This window comes from Bombina bombina, chromosome 4, assembly GCF_027579735.1.
Source record: "Bombina bombina isolate aBomBom1 chromosome 4, aBomBom1.pri, whole genome shotgun sequence".
NCBI classification, from domain to species: domain Eukaryota; kingdom Metazoa; phylum Chordata; class Amphibia; order Anura; family Bombinatoridae; genus Bombina; species Bombina bombina.
In genome coordinates this window covers 228,593,214-228,610,927 of record NC_069502.1, presented here as the reverse complement: position 1 = coordinate 228,610,927, position 17,714 = coordinate 228,593,214, and the positions used below count along the sequence as shown (strand labels likewise).

Genomic DNA, 17,714 nt, shown 5'->3' with positions numbered 1-17,714 from the left:
ATTGTACCAAAGAAGGAGAATTCCTTCAGACCAGTTCTGGATCTAAAATTATTGAATCGTTATGTAAGGATACCAACGTTCAAGATGGTAACTGTAAGGACTATATTGCCTTTTGTTCAGCAAGGGAATTATATGTCCACAATAGATTTACAGGATGCATATCTGCATATTCCGATTCATCCAGATCATTTTCAGTTCCTGAGATTCTCTTTTCTAGACAAGCATTACCAATTTGTGGCTCTACCGTTTGGCCTTGCTACAGCTCCAAGAATTTTCACAAAGATTCTCGGTGCCCTTCTGTCTGTAATCAGAGAACAGGGTATTGTGGTATTTCCTTATTTGGACGATATCTTGGTACTTGCTCAGTCTTTACATTTAGCAGAGTCTCATACGAATCGACTTGTGTTGTTTCTTCAAGATCATGGTTGGAGGATCAATTTACCAAAAAGTTCTTTGATTCCTCAAACAAGGGTAACCTTTCTGGGTTTCCAGATAGATTCAGTGTCCATGACTCTGTCTTTAACAGACAAGAGACGTCTAAAATTGATTACAGCTTGTCGAAACCTTCAGTCTCAATCATTCCCTTCGGTAGCCTTATGCATGGAAATTCTAGGTCTTATGACTGCTGCATCGGACGCGATCCCCTTTGCTCGTTTTCACATGCGACCTCTTCAGCTCTGTATGCTGAACCAATGGTGCAGGGATTACACGAAGATATATCAATTAATATCTTTAAAACCGATTGTTCGACACTCTCTAACGTGGTGGACAGATCACCATCGTTTAATTCAGGGGGCTTCTTTTGTTCTTCCGACCTGGACTGTAATTTCAACAGATGCAAGTCTCACAGGTTGGGGAGCTGTGTGGGGATCTCTGACGGCACAGGGAGTTTGGGAATCTCAGGAGGTGAGATTACCGATCAATATTTTGGAACTCCGTGCAATTTTCAGAGCTCTTCAGTTTTGGCCTCTTCTGAAGAGAGAATCGTTCATTTGTTTTCAGACAGACAATGTCACAACTGTGGCATACATCAATCATCAAGGAGGGACTCACAGTCCTCTGGCTATGAAAGAAGTATCTCGAATTTCGGTTTGGGCGGAATCCAGCTCCTGTCTAATCTCTGCGGTTCATATCCCAGGTGTAGACAATTGGGAAGCGGATTATCTCAGTCGCCAAACGTTGCATCCGGGCGAATGGTCTCTTCACCCAGAGGTATTTCTTCAGATTGTTCAAATGTGGGGGCTTCCAGAGATAGATCTGATGGCCTCTCATCTAAACAAGAAACTTCCCAGGTATCTGTCCAGATCCCGGGATCCTCAGGCGGAGGCAGTGGATGCATTATCACTTCCTTGGAAGTATCATCCTGCCTATATCTTTCCGCCTCTAGTTCTTCTTCCAAGAGTAATCTCCAAGATTCTGAGGGAATGCTCGTTTGTTCTGCTAATAGCTCCGGCATGGCCTCACAGGTTTTGGTATGCAGATCTTGTCCGGATGGCATCTTGCCAACCATGGACTCTTCCGTTAAGACCAGACCTTCTGTCGCAAGGTCCTTTTTTCCATCCGGATCTGAAATCCTTAAATTTAAAGGTATGGAGATTGAACGCTTGATTCTTAGTCAAAGAGGTTTCTCTGACTCTGTGATTGATACTATGTTACAGGCTCGTAAATCTGTATCTAGAGAGATATATTATAGAGTCTGGAAGACTTATATTTCTTGGTGTCTTACTCATCATTTTTCTTGGTATTCTTTTAGAATTCCGAGAATATTACAATTTCTTCAGGATGGTTTAGATAAGGGTTTGTCCGCAAGTTCCTTGAAAGGACAAATCTCTGCTCTTTCTGTTCTTTTTCACAGAAAGATTGCTATTCTTCCTGATATTCATTGTTTTGTACAAGCTTTGGTTCGTATAAAACCTGTCATTAAGTCAATTTCTCCTCCATGGAGTTTGAATTTGGTTCTGGGAGCTCTTCAAGCTCCTCCGTTTGAACCTATGCATTCATTGGACATTAAATTGCTTTCTTGGAAAGTTTTGTTCCTTTTGGCCATCTCTTCTGCCAGAAGAGTTTCTGAATTATCTGCTCTTTCTTGTGAGTCTCCTTTTCTGATTTTTCATCAGGATAAGGCGGTGTTGCGAACTTCTTTTGAATTTTTACCTAAGGTTGTGAATTCCAACAACATTAGTAGAGAAATCGTGGTTCCTTCATTATGTCCTAATCCTAAGAATTCTAAGGAAAAATCGTTACATTCTTTGGATGTTGTTAGAGCTTTGAAATATTATGTTGAAGCTACTAAATCTTTCCGAAAGACTTCTAGTCTATTTGTCATCTTTTCTGGTTCTAGAAAAGGCCAGAAAGCTTCTGCCATTTCTTTGGCATCCTGGTTGAAATCTTTAATTCATCTTGCCTATGTTAAATCAGGTAAGACTCCGCCTCAGAGGATTACAGCTCATTCTACTAGGTCAGTTTCTACTTCCTGGGCGTTTAGGAATGAAGCTTCAGTTGATCAGATTTGCAAAGCAGCGACTTGGTCCTCTTTGCATACTTTTACTAAATTCTACCATTTTGATGTATTCTCTTCTTCTGAAGCAGTTTTTGGTAGAAAGGTACTTCAGGCAGTGGTTTCGGTTTGAATCTTCTGCTTATGTTTTTCATTAAACTTTATTTTGGGTGTGGATTATTTTCAGCAGGAATTGGCTGTCTTTATTTTATCCCTCCCTCTCTAGTGACTCTTGTGTGGAAAGATCCACATCTTGGGTATTCATTATCCCATACGTCACTAGCTCATGGACTCTTGTTAATTACATGAAAGAAAACATAATTTATGTAAGAACTTACCTGATAAATTCATTTCTTTCATATTAACAAGAGTCCATGAGGCCCACCCTTTTTTGTGGTGGTTATGATTTTTTTGTATAAAGCACAATTATTCCAATTCCTTATTTTTTATGCTTCGCACTTTTTTTCTTATCACCCCACTTCTTGGCTATTCGTTAAACTGATTTGTGGGTGTGGTGAGGGGTGTATTTATAGGCATTTTAAGGTTTGGGAAACTTTGCCCCTCCTGGTAGGAATGTATATCCCATACGTCACTAGCTCATGGACTCTTGTTAATATGAAAGAAATGAATTTATCAGGTAAGTTCTTACATAAATTATGTTTTTTTTTTTTTTTTTTTTTTTTTTTTTTTTTTTAAACCGGATATTAGAATAGGAATAATTTTTATTATTTTGGATAATTTCATTTGTTATTTTTTGTAATGGTAGTTTTTTTTTATTTTTTTGTAATTGTAGTTTAATTTTTTTTGTAATGTTAGGTTTTTTATTTTTGTAATGTTAGGTTTTATTAGTGTAAGCTTAGGTTTTATTTTTATTTCACAGGAAAGTTTGTATTTATTTTAACTAGGTAGTTAGTAAATAGTTATATTGTAGCTAGCTTAGGTTTTATTTTTATTCCACAGGTAAGTTTGTATTTATTTTAAATAGGTAGTTACTTAATACTTGTAACTTTAATTTAGGTCTATTTTTAATATAGTTTAATTTAGGTTGTTGCGATGTGAGGACCAGCGTTTTAGGGGTTAATAGGTTTAGTTAGTTTGGCTTCAATGATCAATTTTGCTTAGTTCTCTTGGTATCCTTTGTTAAAGAGTAACCCTAGGTGTGCTCAGGCTTGCATATACATGTATTCTGTTAATTCTTGCACATGCTCAGTAGGAGCTGGTGACTCAAATAGTGTTAATATAAAAAAACTGTGAACTTTTTGTTAATGGAAGTAAATTGGAAAGTTGTTTAAACTTGCATGGTCTATCTGAATCATAAAAGTTTATAATTTACTCCTATTATCACATTTTCTTCATACTCTTTGTATCTTTATTTGAAATGCAAGAATGTAAGTTTAGATGCCGGCCCATATTTGGTGAACAACCTGGGTTGTCCTTGTTGATTGGTGGATAAATTAATCCACCAATAAAAAAGTGTTGTCCAGAGTTTTTAACCAAAAAAAGCTTAGATGCCTTCTTTTTCAAATAAAGATAGCAAAAGAACGAAGAAAAATTGATAATAGGAGTAAATTAGAAAGTTGCTTAAAATTGCATGCTCTATCTAAATCACAAAAGAAAAAAATTTGGGTTCAGAGTGTGTTAGACCTGGCAGCTTTTTTGCGTGTCTCCCCTGTCTTTTTACCTTCTGACCTCCTGGTTTTGGACTCTGTTTTTGCTGGTTTATTGTCTCTGTGCACTTTACCACTGCTAATCAGTGCTAAAGTGCAAGTGCCCCCTAGGTAAATTGTACTGTTGATTGGTTTATCCATGATTGGCATATTTGATTTACTGGTAAGTCCCTAGTAAAGTGCACTAGAGGTGTCCATGGCCTGTAAATCAAATGCTACTAGTGGGCCTGCAGCACTGGTTGTGCCACCCACATAAGTAGCCCTGTAATCATGTCTCAGACCTGCCACCGCAGTGTCTGTGTGTGCAGTTTTCAACTGCCAATTCGACTTGGCAAGTGTACCCACTTGCCAGGCCTAAACCTTCCCTTTTCTTACATGTAAGACACCCCTAGGTAGCCCCATGGGCAGGGTGCAGTGTATGGTTAAGGTAGGACATATAGTAATATGGTTTATATGTCCTAACAGTGAAATACTGCCAAATTCGGTTTTCACTGTTGCAAGACCTATCTCTCTCATAGGTTAACATGGGGGCTACCTTTATAAATGATTAAAGCGTAGATTCCCTTTGAGAGCAGATGGACAGGTGGAGTTTGGGGTCCCTGAGCTCACAATTTAAAAATACATCTTTTAGTAAAGTTGGTTTTGAGATTGTGTGTTCGAAAATGCCACTTTTAGAAAGTGAGCATTTTCTTGCTTAAACCATTCTGTGACTCTGCCTTGTTTGTGGATTCCCTGTCTGGGTCAGTTTGACAGTTGGGCTGTTTGCACCTCTCACTAGACAGTGACACAAAGGGAGCTGGGGTGTAGCCCGCATTTCCTGATGAGCCATCTCTGCTAGGAGGGAGGGGAGGAGTGGTCATTCACACCTGAAAGGACTGTGCCTGCCCTCACACACTGCAGACTCCAACCCCCTGGTGTGTGCCTGAGGCCTTGCCTGGGCAAGGCAGGATTTCACAAGCAAGTGAGAATCTTCTTTGAAGTAAACCTACTTCAAAGGCCAAAACGGGTATAAGAAGAGCACCCAAAACTACAGACTTTAGAATCTTTCTGGAATCTTCCTAGGATCTTGCTGGACTCACGAGGAACCTCTGCAAGGAGAAGGAGAAGAGCTGAAGAGCTGGAGGAGGAGTACTGACCCTTTGCTGTGTTGCTTTGCTGGACTGGCCTGCAGTTGCTGCTTCTGCCTGAAAAGAGTGCAAAGGATAAACTTTGCTGTGTGTCCTGCTTGAGAAAGTTCTCCAAGGGCTTGGAGTAGAGCTTGCCTCCTGTTGGAAGTCTCAGGGACACCAAAGACTTCAGTTTCCTCGACCTGCAGCACTGGGAACTGTGTGTTTTGTGCTGTTCAAGAGGAGAAATCACTGCGATGCCGCTGGCCTGCACCGTGACTTGTCGACGCTGCACGGAGCTGCATTGCCCCGCTTCGCACCGCGACCCTGGTCTCACAGACGCCGTCAGTTGACGACTTCACCGAGCCCCTGCTTACACCGTGACCTTTGGGCCCCGCACTCTGGCATCGCCTGCTCACACCGCAGCCTGGGCATCCCCGACGACACCACTCCTGCTGACACCGGCGCCGCTGCCTGCACCGTGGCCTGTGGACACCGCTCGTGAGGTGCACAGAGCACCGTCCCGTCCCGCAGCCCGGGCCCCCCGACGCCAGCACCATTGACTCCAGTGTCGTCACCAGGCATCCCTGCCTGCACCGTGACCTGTGGACACCGCACTTTGCACCTCCCTAAACCGCAGCCCTGGTCTCACCGATGCCGCTGGACGCCATCACCGAGCCGCTGCCTGCACCGTAACCTGTGGGCACCATACGTCGCATCGCCCCACTTCGCACCACAGCCCCGACGCCGGCGCATCTGACTTCATCAGCCCCGGAGTTCGATCCGCAACGCGTGTGAACACCAAGGGCCCGATGACTCCTGCACCAACTCTGGAGGCGACGCCGCTCTCCGGAGCTCACCGCAAGGATCACGACGCCCTGCAAATCCAAGGTACTCTTTGCGGGTCTTTCCGACACCGTAGCTGGCCCGCGCCGCCGCGGCCGGCCTGAACTGTTGGTTTTGTGTATCACGACGCCGTGATAGCCCCAGGTGGAGCTATCGACTGCACGGAACTGTGTTTTTGAATACATCTTGCAGCATTCATATTTTTATTACTGTATGCTGGATTTTTATCGTATTTGGTCTTGTTTTAAATAGTTAAATATTGGCTATCTTTTTCTAAAACTGGTGTGGTGCCCTTTTGTAGTGTTTTCACTGTGTTACTGCGTGTTATGTGCAAATTCTTTACACATTGCTTCTGAGATAAGCCTGCTGCTCGTGCCAAGCTACCAAGGGGGTGAGCAGGGGTTATCTGAGCGGGTATCTCCCTTATCCTAACTAGAGTGAGGGTCCCTACTTGGACAGGGTGCAAACCGACTGCCAACTAGAGACCCCATTTCTAACAGAGTCCCTTTAAGAAAATACTGCTTTAGTCTTTTCAAGATTGTGAACACACCCAGTACAGCTTGCAGAACCCTTGCTTATTTGTGTGTTTACACAGTTCAGCCACTAACCTGTCAATCAATCTGACACCAAGATTCCAGAGTTTACAGCAGACTTTTTTTTTTTTGTAAACATAATTTATAATTAAAATTCTATCCAGTAAAAAAAGAGCAAATTTATAACAATTCATTTTCAAGTTTTCCAGAATTGTACTTTTTGAAAGCACACAAGCACATAATACAATTGTTGTTATAAATACACTTTTACTAGTTCAATCAATCATTTTTTTACACAGGGAGCAATTAAAGTGAACTATTAAGATAAATGAATGGATATATCTTTAATGGAATTTTCTTTTTTCTGAGCGGTATAAGTAAATGATAAAAATGTTATTAAAAAAACAAAACTATAAAAGTGCTTAGATATATTTTTGGACAAAAACACAATTCTGATTTATGATCGCTTGTGTTAAATGGGTAGTCTTTTTAAATGTATTACATTTAATTCACTTGGCATGATTTGTATTATAAAAACATGGATAAAAGAGGATATGAAAAGGTTAAACTCAATTTATGTTTTGCATTTTTTCAACCTCACCTATTATGGCCTAATTTCCATTGAGGTGGTAAAGTTTGGAAACTGATGGTAACATAAAAATTCTCCATAGACTTTAATGGAGATAAATGTTTTAATCACCAGTTTGCAAACTTTATCACATAGATGGAAACTAGACCTAATTATGATGCTAGTTGAAAAATTAGAAGAATTTCTACACCTGGTGTTGACAACAATAATCACTGGATAATTAGTTAAAAGGATACTGAACCCACATTTTTTAGCCACCAATCAGCAAGTGGAACCCAGGTACTGAACCAAAGATGTGCCGGCTCATAAACTTAAATTCCTGCTTTTTTAAATAAAGATACTAATAGAATGAAGAAAAATTGCTGATAGGAGTAAATTAGAAAATTGCTTAAAATTGCATGCTCTATCTGAATCATTAAAGAAAAAAATTGGGTTCAGCATCTCTAACAATCTGTTTAGATTTTTATAACAATGTGCTAGAGTAAGAACTCAAAGTAAATTCTAAATACATTGAAATAAAGTCAAAGCAGTCAGACCATTGTTGAACTTGAAATTCATTTTTGTATACTAAAGCTAAATAAATATTGCTATAGAATCTGTTCTGGTGAAATAAGACTGGAGTAAAAATTCAGTGGTCTGTAATTCCCTAAGTATGTTACAGAATCTGTTTTATCATGGGCACCTGTTGTAATACAAATCTATTTCTTTATTTTACAGACTGGACCATCTGATGTATAAGCAATTACATTATGGAAGTTACAATGCAGGTAATATTGTTTCCAATCATTTTTTATTATTGATTTTTTTTTATAATCTAAACAAGGGCATAAAAAAAAGAAAAGACAATAATGAGGAGCTATCACGGATTTGTTAAACTGAAACTGCAGTTGACACATACACAAGCCAATACAGCTGAATTGTGATCTAAAGAAAGTGACAGGAGCGAGCTGCACTTAGTCTTATGGCGCGGTCGGGCCGGGCTGCGACTATACAGCTGGCCCGATGCGCTGACTAAAAATTACAGACCCGCTCAGCAGAGAGCAGAGAGCGGGTCTGTAAAAGCGCCGTATTTTAGCAAATTAAACGGTAAAAAATGCTTTTATGGCTATAGCACCTAAATAATGTTATATAATTCTGCACTATGTGCAGAATTATATAACATTATTTTTAAGGTTTACTGTCCCTTTAAAGGGACATGAAACACATAGTTTTTCTTTCATGATTCAGATAGAGCATTTGATTTTAAACAACTTTGCCTATTTACTAGTATTATCAAAAAAGCTTCTTTCTCATGTGGTGAATCAATGACAAGAGGCATATATGTAAAGCCAGCAATCAGCAGCTAGCTGCCAGTGGTCACCACTGCTCCTGAGCTTACCTAGGTATGCTTTTCAACTAAGAATACCAAGAGACTGAAGCAAATTACATAATTTATAGAGGAAACTTAAAAAGTTGTTTTCAATCACATGCTATATCATAAAAAAACAATGTGGAGTTTCATGTCCCTTTAAAGGAACAATAAAGTAAAACATTTCCAATTAAAGGGACATAAAACCCAAAACATTTTCTTTCATGATTCAGATAGAGCATACAATTTGAAAAATCTTTCCAATTTACTTATATTATCAGATTTTCTATGTTTTCTTGTTATCCTTTGTTGAAAAGCTGGGATGTAAGCTCAAGAGTGTGCACGTGTCTGCAGCACTATATAGAAGCGTTTTTTCCAATAATGTTATAGATTGCTGTCATGTAGTGCTTCAGGCATGTGCACGTTACCTACCTAGGTATCTCTTCAACAAAGAATAACATGAAAACAAAGCAAATTTGATAATAGAAGTAAATTGAAAACTTTTGAAAAATTGTATTCTCTATCTGAATAATGAAAGAAAAATGTTGGGTTTCATGTCCCTTTAAGCATCACCTTTCTACTTTACTTCTACATAGCTACTAAAAAATCCATTCAATGTTTATTTCAACAGGACCACTATACTCACATGCACAAAAACCTTTTTAATAAGACATTTTAGTATCCGACACTGAAAAAAACCAATATCATTAAATAGACTTCATAAGGATTCCTCCTGTGTGTGTTGTCACTTTTCTTGTGAAAGTACACATAACACCAAGAGAATGTCAGCAGTCACACAACGCCTTCAATGACCAGCTGTGTTTGGCTATGGAAATGCAATGCTTGCGCCTCCTGAGTGTGATTTTACCTATGTGTTTAACCCATTTGCCGAATATTCCTTTATTGAGGAAAAAAAGATAAGAGATAGCAAAAATAAAAAAATAAGTAACATAATAAAGAGAAAGAAATGTGCTTATATTAGGCACATTAGACAGTGGAAAATTATGCACACTTCAATTTATGTGATGTTCATTAAATGTCAGAATACATAAACTCCTATAATTAACAATACATGAACACAAGAGGACAATAATTAGAAAAAGATTTGAAAGTCAATACATTTTGTGTTATAACTGCAAAGAGTCCAAATATTAATCTAAATGCTGGACATAAACACCAGAATTCCGCTGCAAAATTGACACAAACTTCAGATCAGTTGTTACTTACAAGGGGGTATTTTTGCTGCACATCAGGGATGACAGGGGTCACTCTAGTCAGGGGTCCAATGGACTTAGGGGGCCTGCAGCAGACCTATATTATGCAAAATAAATTGAATTGCTGCAACTTCCTTCTAACTTTAATTTGTGCATGGCATGATGGCTATTATAGTTCCCATGCCAGCCAGGCACAATTTTAAAGGGACATAATTCTCATATGCTAAATCACTTGAAACTGATGCAGTATAACTGTAAAAAAGCTGACAGGAAAATATCAGCTGAGCATCTCTATGTAAAAAAGGAAGATATTTTACCTCACAATTTCCTCAGCTCAGCAAAGTTCTGTGTAAAAAGTTATACTCAGCTGTTGTCCAGCTACAGGTAAAAAAATAATAATGAAGAAATGAACAGCAGCCAATCAGCAACAGCAGTGCTTAGGTCATGACCTCTTTTACTGTGATCTCTTGAGATTTCACTTAACTCTCATGAGATTTCATAGTAAACTTCCTTAAACTGAATAGGGAAATAACATGAGTTTTCACAAAGCTTACTCCCTTCACTGTCCCGGGACAGGCATACTGATTTGCTGCTTAAAGTCCTTTGCAATGGGGTTTGAATACTTAGGACATTTTGAGGTAAAATATCTTTCTTTTTTACATAGAGATGTTCAGGTGATATTTTCTAGTCAGCTTTTTACAGATATGCTGCATCACTTTCAAGTGTTTCAACATTTGGGTATCATGGCCTTTTAAGCATGAAAGTAACTTCAGCAGTAGAAGAGGCAGAAGGCAATCTCTTAGTGCCCCAGAAGTTTCTGCCTCTCTGCACTGCTGCACACTTCCTGCGTGGGGGCGGGGCTTGTATTCACTGCTAACTATAGGTCCCATGTAGAGGACTGATGGAGCAGACTGTGCAGTGAAACAGCAGTTTTCTTTCTATTTTGGCTGCTGGCTGTGCTTTTCTCAAACTTCTACAAGTAGCCAGTGTCTTTAAGAGGGCAGAACTGTCAGCCTGTGCATTCCTGGGATTTGCTGCTCCTAAGGTTAGTTCATGCTCACTGCTGGTTCTAAGGAGGGACAGTAAACTATGTACTTTACAAACATTTAACCCCATATGTACAAAGGGCATTTTATGTTTATATAACACTATATACTCTTGTTAAAAAGCCTGCATAGACAATGTTATAGCATTATAGGAACACACTAAGGGGTAGATTACGAGTGGAGCGCTAATAGTTACGCACAAGGGAAAAGGGGTTTATTGAGGGTGTTTGCAGCGTCAGGTTTTTTTGCACGTAAATTGAGCACAATTGAAGTTAACGCGTGTCGGGTTGACCTTAGTGCTGTGGTTACTTGTTTTGCGAAACTATAAAGTGTCACAAATCACATCAAAAATACATTATAATATACAGTTACATAATAACACCATCTAAAAAAGTTAAAAAAAAAATATTGCACAAAAAAGTTATAAGGGCTCAAAGATATAAGGTCTCAGGTATTGGAAAAAAAGGGAGTAGATGAAAACATGTAAAATCATATTTATGCAATAAACATTTTTAATAAAGTGTTTGTGTATTTACAGTAAATATTTGACATTCCAATATTCTGTATATATGTTATTATTATTATTATTATACTTTATTTATGAAGCGCCAACATATTCCGCAGCGCTCTCCATGGGTACAATTCATGTAAATAAAACAATGATATCAAACTTGTAAGAGACAAGACAAAATGTTACAAACACATACAGGAGGAATTGAGGGCCCTATTCCCGTGGGAGCTTACAATCTAGAATGTATTTATAAATTGATATTCATATATATATATATATATATATATATATATATATATATATATATATATATATATACTTATATATAATCATCTATCTATCTTTATATATATATAAATATAGACTGAGGAAGGAGTGAATGCTCCGAAAACGTTGACAACAATAAAATTTGCTGTGCTTTAAATCCAGAGAGTGCAATTGCTGGACTGAATGTATTTAAAATATTTTGCACCCTGGTATTTGTCTTTTCAGCGAGTGGGAATGCGCTTCTTCCATCACATCAATATATACTGTATATATATTATATATATATATATATATATATATATATATATATATTTGTGCAAAACAGAATATGTTCTATTTATTAATAAATAAATATATTTCTGTATTTATGAATAAATAGAACACATTCTGCTATGTGAAGAACATTGAAATGTAAAATATTAATATTTGCATGTCGGGTGCCTGAATGAGATGGCTAATATTATTTTAACAACTAAATAAGGAACAAAGTTTACTATTTGAACAAATTATGCAGCAACAAGGCATTTTATAGAGTATATGTATTAGTTGTAAAATGAAAAATGACACATGCCTTCATATTTGTAAAAAACGTAAACCATGTTCCTGCATGAATAAGTACCACATGTATCACATTAAATGTAAGGTAGAGAGGGCCAAGACACACAATATAGCAAGCCAATGGGTTAATAGACAAGACAACAAACTAGTGAAAAGTCTAGCGCCTAGATTACGAGTTCTGCGTTAGCTTTAAAAAGCAGCTTTAAGGGGTCCTAACGCTGCTTTTTAACGCCTGCTGGTATTAAGAGTATGGCAGGTACAGGTGTACCGCTCACTTTTCTTCCGCAACTTTTGGTTACCGCAAATCCCCTTACGTCAATTGCGCATCCTATCTTTTTAATGGGATTTGCCTAACGTTGGTATTACAAGTCTTGGAGAAAGTGAGCGGTACAGCCTCTACCTCCAAGACTCCTACCGCATATAAAAGTCAGTAGTTAAGAGTTTTATGGGCTAACACCGGAACATAAAGCTCTTAACTAAAGTGCTACAAAGTACACTAACACCAATAAACTAACTATGAACCCCTAAACCGAGGCCCCCCCAAATCGCAAACACTATAATAAAAATATTTAACCCCTAATCTGCCGACCGGACATCGCCTCCACCTACATTATACCTATGAACCCCTAATCTGCTGCCCCTAACATCGCCGAAACATACATTATATTTATTAACCCCTAATCTGCCCCCCCCCAACGCCGCCGCCACCTACCTACACATATTAACCCCTAATCTGCCGACTGGACATCGCCGCCACTATAATAAATGTATTAACCCCTAAACCGCTGCACTCCCGCCTCGCAAACATAATAAATTTTATTAACCCCTAATCTGCCCCCCCCCAACGTCGCCGCCACCTACCTACAATTATTAACCCCTAATCTCCCGCCCCCAACGTCGCCGCTACTATAATAAAGTTATTAACCCCTAAACCTAAGTCTAACCCTAACACCCCCCAAAGTTAAATCTATTTTTAATAAATCTAAATAAAATTTCTAAAATTAAATAAATTAAAGGGACAGTCTAGGCCAAAATAAACTTTCATGATTCAGATAGAGCATGTAATTTTAAACAATTTTCCAATTTACTTTTATCACCAATTTTGCTTTGTTCTCTTGGTATTCTTAGTTGAAAGCTTAACCTAGGAGGTTCATATGCTAAATTCTTATACCTTGAAGCCCACCTCTTTCAGATTGCATTTTAACAGTTTTTCACCACTAGAGGGTGTTAGTTCACATATTTCATATAGATAACACTGTGCTCGTGCACGTTAAGTAATCTGGGAGCAGGCACTGATTGGCTAGACTGCAAGTATGTCAAAAGAACTGAAAAAAGGGGCAGTTTGCAGAGGCTTAGATACAAGATAATCACAGAGGTTAAAAGTATATTATTATAACTGTGTTGGTTATGCAAAACTGGGAAATGGGTAATAAAAGGATTATCTATCTTTTAAAACAATAAAAATTCTGGTGTAGACTGTCCCTTTAATCCTATTTAAAACTAAATACTTACCTATAAAATAAATCCTAATATAGCTACAATATAACTAATAGTTACATGGTAGCTATTTTAGGATTTATATTTATTTTACAGGCAACTTTGTATTTATTTTAACTAGGTACAATAGCTATTAAACAGTTAATAAATATTTAATAGCTACCTAGTTAAAATAATTACAAAATTACCTGTAAAATAAATCCTAACCTAAGTTACAAATACACCTAACACTACACTATCAATAAATTAATTAAATAAATTAACTACAATTATCTAACATAAAATACAATTAAATAAACTAAACTATATTACAAAAAAACAAACACTAAATTACAAAAAATAAAAAAATATTACAAGAATTTTAAACTAATTACACCTAATCTAAGCCCCCTAATAAAATAAAAAAGCCCCCCAAAATAATAAAAATCCCTATCCTAAACTAAATTACGAAGTAATCGGCTCTTTTACCAGTCCTTAAAAGGGCTTTTTGCGGGGCATTGCCCCAAAGTAATCAGCTCTTTTACCTGTAAAAAAACAAATACAACCCCCCCCCAACATTACAACCCACCACCCACACACCCCTACTCTAAAACCCACCCAATTACCCCTTAAAAAATTCTAACACTACCACATTGAAGATCACCCTACCTTGAGCCGTGTTCACGCAGCCGGGCACAAGTGGTCATCCGATCCATCCAGATAATTGCAGTTAATTTATTTAATTAATTTATTGATAGTGCAGTGTTAGGTGTATTTGTAACTTAGGTTAGGATTTATTTTACAGGTAATTTTGTAATTATTTTAACTAGGTAGCTATTAAATAGTTATTAACTATATAATAGCTATTGTACCTAGTTAAAATAAATACAAAGTTACCTGTAAAATAAATATAAATCCTAAAATAGCTACCATGTAACTATTAGTTATATTGTAGCTATATTAGGGTTTATTTTATAGGTAAGTATTTAGTTTTAAATAGGATTAATGTATTTAATTTTAGAAATTTTATTTAGCTTTATTAAAAATAGATTTAACTTTTTGGGGGGTGTTAGGGTTAGGGTTAGACTTAGGTTTAGGGGTTAATTTATTATTTATTATAGTAGCGGCGACGTTGGGGGCGGGAGATTAGGGGTTAATAATTGTAGGTAGGTGGCGCTGACGTTTGGGGGGGCGGCGGTTTAGGGGTTAATACGTTTATTATAGTGGCGGCGATGTCCGGTCACCAGATTAGGGGTTAATAAGTGTAGGTAGGTGGGGGCGACGTTGGGGGCGGCAGATTGGGGGTTACTAACTATAATGTAGGTGTCGGCGATGTTAGGTGCAGCAGATTAGGGGTTCATAGAGATAATGTAAGGGGCGGCGGTGTCTGGAGCAGCAGATTAGGCGTTAATAGTATAATGCAGGTGGCAACGAAGTTGGGGGCGGCAGATTAGAGGTTAATAAGTGTAAGGTTAGGGGTGTTTAGACTCGGGGTTCATGTTAGGGTGTTAGGTGTAGACTTAGAAAGTGTTTCCCCATAGGAAACAATGGGGCTGCGTTAAGAGCTGAACGCTGCTTTTTTGCAGGTGTTAGGTTTTTTTTCAGCCAGCTCAGCCCCATTGTATCCTATGGGGAAATTGTGCACAAGCACGTTTTTACAGCTTACCGCTGCTGTAAGCAACGCTGGTATTACAGGTAGAAGTGGAGCTACATTTTGCTCAACGCTCACTTTTCTGAGGCTAACGCAGCCATTCAGAAAACTTGTAATACCAGCGTTGTTTAAAGTAAGCACTGGAAAAAAAAGGAGCGTTAGCCCCGCAAGTTTTTACCGATATAACTTGTAATCTAGCCGTAGGTTTCCCTTAAAGGGGTGTTAAACCTCAAATGTTCTATTATGCATAAAAATGTGCAGGAATTATCCTTTACACATTAAAAAATGTTAGCATTTGAAAAAACTTTTTAAATTAATATAGGAAATAACAGGAAATGCAGGTTTGTGCATAACTGATTTGTGCACTTCCACATCTGTGATATTGATCAGGGATATAACTCAACAGCATGAAAAGAAAAAGTAGTTTTATTCAAGAAAGGAATATCCATTTATGGTTATAAAATTCCTTGCACCCATAACATGGTTTCCACAAGAAATACATTATTTTTTGTACATATAAATGTTTCTTTATCTTATATCTGTCTATATACCAAAGACCAATACTAGGAGAGAACAATGGAAAATTAACATAATATTACCTTATCTCCTCTATACCCCACTGGGAGTGTAATTTCTTCTGCTGGCTGTGTTTACATCTATAGCTTGGACCTAAGGCCATAAACTTTCAGAATAGGTGGGGATACCACAGGCTAAATCAACTATTTCAGATGCCAATATAAGGGTAAAGGAAAGACTTGTAAACAATTTATAACACTCCAGCAGGTAAAGTGGATCATTGGGAACAAATTAAAGGGGAGAACATTTTTGAGTAAACTGTCACTTTAATTGATGATTTATTTGATCTTCAAACATTCATTCATACATTTAATTTTTTTAGAATTTATAACAACTTTGGAAATGCATAAAGTGAGAAATCATGAATGTTTTTAATTTTTTGCTATTACAAGGATGTTTGGTTGATTTAATTAAATATGATAGATCTCTCAGTTTTTCTCACAGCTATTGAATGTTTTTATCACATAACCTTTAGGCCATAAGAGTAGAACCTTCTGTGTATATTTGCTCTTTTGACTCTCTCCTCTTTGCCTCTGCAAGGACATTCCCCTAAAAAGGCAGCTTGTTTCTCTGTTTGCTGAGAAAATGTGAACTGTTTCTAAGTAATTTTACTTATTTATTTACCCTGTTCTACCTTACTTGGTCTCTGAATACCAATTGTGGGCTTGACATTTACCTCAAATCAGCTTATCCTATTGTTTAAAGCAGTGCTTTCCAAACTGTGTGTCGGCAGCAGTGTGTAGGTGTGTCCCTGCTTCAGCACAAATTTTTTTTTTTTGGTTTCTGACTTTCCGCCTGCCTGCTACGCATATCACATGGTTGACACGTCATTGATACCTAGAGGGATACAGATCATCTTAACCTATTGGCTCAGCTCAGTGGAAACTGAAACTATTCCCATTGGTGGCACATTGGCTCCTGACTGCACGTGTAGTCTCCTTAATTGGCTCGTGACTGCATGTGTAGTCAGGGAGTGGGAGAGCAGTGTGTTTGCAGCGCGGGCAGTAGTCAATCGGACTCACCGAGCTCTGAGGGCTACAGCTTAAATGCTGAGCTGAAGTCAGTGGGGTTTTTGTGCAACTAGCTCCCAGTAGTGCATTGCTGCTCCTGCTCTTGATATATGGATAGGAAGGGGAAGCTTAAGAAATGCTTGATGATGAAATGCGAGTGTCTTTATCTAATATTCCACCAAATATTTAGAAATTGTGTTCATCCCATCAACCTCATACATCCCATTAAACTAGCAAGTAGCTATTGATGTTATTAAACTTTTTTTTAATTCTTGCACATACATACGGTTACTTGTAAATACATTTCATTATTATATAATTAATGTATGTGTCCGTATCTCTTAAAACAAGTTAGTTTAACCTCCTGTTTGCTAGTACAACTGAATTACTGTGTCGCGAAATGATGTAGGTCTAAAAAGTGTGTCACCAACATAAAAAGTTTGGAAAGCTCTGGTTTAAAGGGACATTAAACCCAAATGTTTCTTTCATGATTCAGATAGATTATACATTTTTAACCAACTTATCAATTTTGCTTCATGCTCTTGGTATATTGTATTGAAGATTCAACAATGCACTCCCGGCAGCTGACTGAAAACATTTGTAAGCCAATAAAAATCGGCATACACGTTCAGCCACCAATCAGCAGCTAGCTCCATGCTCCAGAGCCTATCAAGATATGCTTTTAAACAAAATATACCAAGAGAATGAAGTAAATTAAATAATAGAAGTAAATTGGAAAGTTGTTTAAAACTGTATGCTCTATCTGAATCATGAAAGAAAAAATGTGGGTTTCATATCCCTTTAATAAAACGCCAATAG

At 37.7% G+C, this 17,714-nt stretch overlaps 1 protein-coding gene across 1 annotated transcript in view; it reads left to right on the top strand.

Moving 5' to 3' along the window:
- The window catches only part of TM4SF19 (transmembrane 4 L six family member 19), a 44,454-nt gene that overhangs the window by 25,260 nt on the left and 1,480 nt on the right, over positions 1–17,714 (top strand). The window contains exon 5 of the mRNA XM_053708969.1: positions 7,956–8,005. Within this exon, the coding sequence (XP_053564944.1) occupies positions 7,956–7,976 (21 nt within the window). The 3' untranslated portion in view covers positions 7,977–8,005. The remainder of the gene's footprint in view (positions 1–7,955; positions 8,006–17,714) is intronic.